The sequence below is a fragment of the Mandrillus leucophaeus genome, unplaced genomic scaffold, assembly GCF_000951045.1.
Source record: "Mandrillus leucophaeus isolate KB7577 unplaced genomic scaffold, Mleu.le_1.0 Scaffold766, whole genome shotgun sequence".
Taxonomy (NCBI): Eukaryota; Metazoa; Chordata; class Mammalia; order Primates; family Cercopithecidae; genus Mandrillus; species Mandrillus leucophaeus.
In genome coordinates this window covers 633,832-637,782 of record NW_012108319.1, presented here as the reverse complement: position 1 = coordinate 637,782, position 3,951 = coordinate 633,832, and the positions used below count along the sequence as shown (strand labels likewise).

At 44.0% G+C, this 3,951-nt stretch overlaps 1 protein-coding gene and 1 pseudogene across 2 annotated transcripts in view; both read left to right on the top strand.

The window, feature by feature from the left end:
• The first annotated feature begins 349 nt into the window (after positions 1-349).
• On the top strand, positions 350-1,565 carry LOC105529451 (annotated as a pseudogene).
• Positions 1,566-1,693: 128 nt separating this feature from the next.
• The window catches only part of LOC105529446 (cTAGE family member 2-like), a 2,774-nt gene continuing 516 nt past the window's right edge, over positions 1,694-3,951 (top strand). The window contains exons 1-2 of one of the 2 annotated variants that reach the window (XM_011966594.1): positions 1,694-3,260; positions 3,411-3,947. In XM_011966594.1, the coding sequence (XP_011821984.1) occupies positions 1,730-3,260; positions 3,411-3,947 (2,068 nt within the window). In that variant the 5' untranslated portion in view covers positions 1,694-1,729. Of the gene's footprint in view, positions 3,948-3,951 lie in introns of both variants that reach the window. The other variant, XM_011966592.1, reaches the window with a different exon arrangement.

The window sequence follows — 3,951 nt, the reverse complement described above, 5'->3', positions numbered from 1 at the left end:
ATGTTGGTCAGGCTGGTCTTGAACTCCTGACTTCATGTGATCCTCTTGCCTTGGCCTCCCAAGGTGCTGGGATTACAGGGTGAGCCACCACACTCAGCCTAGTGTTTTATATATTCTGAATATTATTCCTTTGTCAATTTATATGTTGCATGTATTTTCCAAGTCTGTTCACTTGTTTTTGTTTTTGCTTATAACGGTTTTGTCACCCAGAGGCCTTTACATTTTAATGCAGTCAGCATGTTGCCTTTTAATAATGAAAATATAAGAACTGTATTCATATCCGGGCAGAAGATGGTGGCCGGCGAAGGGAGCAGGTACTTCTGCAATTTGTCGAGGTATGCTCTGTAAGATGATCTCTATCACAGAAGCTGTCAAGCAGGAGGCCGCCCTGGCTGTGCACACACTGCAAAGCGTGGGTGTGGACATGGTTCTGATCACGGGGGACAACAGAAGACAGCCAGAGCCATTGCCACCCAGGTTGACATCAACAAAGTCTTTGCAGAGGTGTTGCCTTCGCACAAGGTGGCCAAGGTTCAGGAGCTCCAGAACGAAGGGAAGAAAGTTGCCATGGTGGGGAATGGGGTCAATGATTCCCTGGCCTTGGCCCAGGCAGACGTGCACATTGCCATTGGCACCAGCACTGATGTGGCCATCGAGGCAGCCAACGTCGTCCTCATCAGAAATGATTTGCTGGACATGGTGGCTAGCATTCACCTTTCCAAGATGACTGTCCGGAGGATATGCATCAACCTGGTCCTAGCACTGATTTGTAACCTGGTTGGGATACCCATCGCTGCAGGAGAGAGCTTTCCAGGTGAGCTGAAGATATGTGCATGGGCGGGAGATGATGGCTCATTGCAGGGCAAGGCATCATCCGTGTTGAAGGAGTGCCAGTGTTTCAGAAATCGACACAGAGCAGGTAAGTTTGATGGACAGGTAAGAGAATCACTCTCTAAGTGCCAGCACTGTTCTAAGTGCCCTGGATCTTCTGGGGATGAGATTAGTGTTTTTCAGTTGTACATGGGACAGTTGAGGATCATGCTAGGCAGAGGTGAGCCCTCTCCTGGAAGAAGTTAACCTAAAAAGCATAATCTGTCTCATTTGGGAGGAGCTAAATAAATATCTCTTCAATGAAGCAAAGGTCAATCAGAAAATTTGTATTTTAGCTATAAAATTACCTATCAGAATTTACCATGAGGCATAATCTTAGTCAAACACCCAAATTAATGATTTCAGACCACAGATACTGAAACACCAAAGTGATAAAGGGGCAGGTATTTCAGCTAGCTACTGCTGCATAACAAATGACCCCAAAGTTTAGTGACTTAAAACAATGATTTGTTATTCCTTATCATTCTGTCAGCTGGGAGGTTCTGCCGGCCTCACCTGGGGTCATGCACAAGGCTACATTTAGCTAGGGTGTCAGCTTGGGATGGGCATAGCTGGGATGCTGGGTCACCTAAGTCTTTCTCTCCATGTAGTGTTGTTTTAAAATACAGGTTTTAGCGTTTCCTCAGGATGTAAAGTGTAACAAGGGGGCCGGGGTGGGCAATGTGGGTCTGTGAGGCCTATGTGTGCCCGAGTCCCCTAGCTCCCCCCGCAGCCGGCTCCGCAGTGGTACGCTCCAGTTGCCCGTTGGGGATTCGGGTTCCAGATGGAATGCTGCGTCTTCGCAGCCGCTTGTTGTGGCCGGGGTTACTGCAGCGACCGCCACAGCAGCTCTGGTGCTATGGAGGAGCCTAAGGCTAACCCTCAGCCCTACTTGGGGCTAGTCTTGGAGTTGCTGCGCAGGGTTGTGGTAGCACTGCCTGAAGGTATGAAACCAGATTCCCATCCTTATGATTTTCCATGGGAATTGGTGATACGGGCAGCTGTTGTGGGATTTTTTGCTATTCTCTTCTTGTGGAGAAGTTTTAGATCAGTTACGAGTCGGCTTTATGTGAGAAGAGAGAAAAAGCTTGCTTTGGCACTTTCTGGACTAATTGAAGAAAAATGTAAACTACTTGAAAAATTTAGCCTTGTTCAAAAAGAGTATGAAGGCTATGAAGTAGAGTCATCTTTAAAGGATGCCAGCTTTGAGAAAGCGACAACAGAAGCACGAAGTTTGGAGGCAACCTGTGAAAAGCTGAACAGGTTCAATTCTGAACTTCAGCATGATATACTCTGTCTAGAAAAAGAGTTAAAAGAAGAGAAATCTAAACATTCTGAACAAAATGAATTGATGGCAGATATTTCCAAAAGGATACAGTCACTAGAAGATGAGTCAAAATCCCTCAAATCACAAGTAGCTGAAGCCAAAATGACTTTTAAGAGATTTCAAATGAATGAAGGACGACTGCAGATAGAAATACAAGATGCTTTGAATGAAAATTATCAACTTCAGGAAAACCAGAAACAGCTTTTGCAAGAAGCTGAAGTATGGAAAGAACAAGGGCGTGAACTTATTAAACAGAAAAGAACATTTGAAGACTCCAAAGTACACGCAGAACAAGTTTTAAATGATAAAGAAAATCACATCAGGACTCTGACTGAACGCTTGCTAAAGATGAAAGATCAGACTGCTACGCTTCGAGAAGACATAACGGTTGATGATAACTTGGAATTAGAAATGAACAGTGAATCGGAAGATGGTGCTTACTTAGATAATCCTCCAAAAGGAGCTTTGAAGAAACTGATTCATGCTGCTACGTTATGTGCTTCTTTAAAAACCTTAGAAGGAGAAAGAAACCAAATTTATATTCAATTATCTGAAGTTGATAAAACAAAGGAAGAGCTTACAGAGCATATTAAAAATCTTCAGACTGAACAAGCATCTTTGCAGTCAGAAAGCACACATTTTGAAAGTGAGAATCAGAAACTTCAACAGAAACTTAAAGTAATGACTGAATTGTGTCAAGAAAATGAAACGAAACTCTACAGGAAATTAATAGTAGAGGAAAAATGCCGATTAGAGAAAGAAGAGAAACTTTCTAAAGCAGATGAAATAATCAGCCATGCCACTGAAGAGCTGAAGGCCTACAGAAAGCGAGCCAAAGATCTTGAAGAATTTGAGAGAATTATTCATTTTTATCGAAGGAAGAGTATTCTCCATAAGAAAAAAGCACATAATAATTGGTTGGCAGCTTGGACTGCTGAAAGAAACCTCAATGATTTGAGGAAAGAAAATGCTCACAACAGACAAAAATTAACTGATATAGAGTTTAAAATAAAACTTTTAGAAAAAGATCGTCATGCACTTGATGTTCCAAATACAGCATTTGGCAGAGAGCATTCCCCATATGCTCCCTCACCATTGGGTCGGCCTTCATCTGAAATGGGTCAGCCTTCATCTGAAATGAGAGCTTTTCTCTATCCTCTGACTTTGTTGGAGGGTCCACTGAGACGCTCACCTTTGCTTCCAGGGGGAGGAGGAAGAGGCCTAGCAGGCCCAGGGAATCCTCTGGACTGTCAGATGACCAATGAAAGAGGAGAAGCAAGCTGGGATAGGTTAACCAGTCCTCACAGGGCTCCTTCTGGCACTGGGCCCCTGTCGCCTCTGTGGGAACAGGACTGTAGGATGGTGTTTCCTCCACTGGGACAGTCATATCCTGATTCAGCTTTTCCTCCACAAGGGCAAGACAGATTTCATTCTAATTCTGCTAGACGCTCTGGACCAGCAGAACTCAGAAGTTTTAATACACCTTCTTTGGGTAAATTGGATGGGTCAATGCCTTCAGAAATGGAATCCGGTAGAAATGATACCAAAGATAATCTTGGTAATTTAAAGGTGCCTAATTCATCTCTTCCCACTGAAAATGAAGCAACTGGGCCTGGCTTTATTCCTCCACCTCTTGCTCCAATCAGAGGTCCATCGTTTCCAGTAGATACAAGAGGCCCGTTCATGAGAAGAGGACCTCCTTTCCCTCCACCTCCTCCAGGAACCATGTTTGGAGCTTCTCGAGATTATTGTCC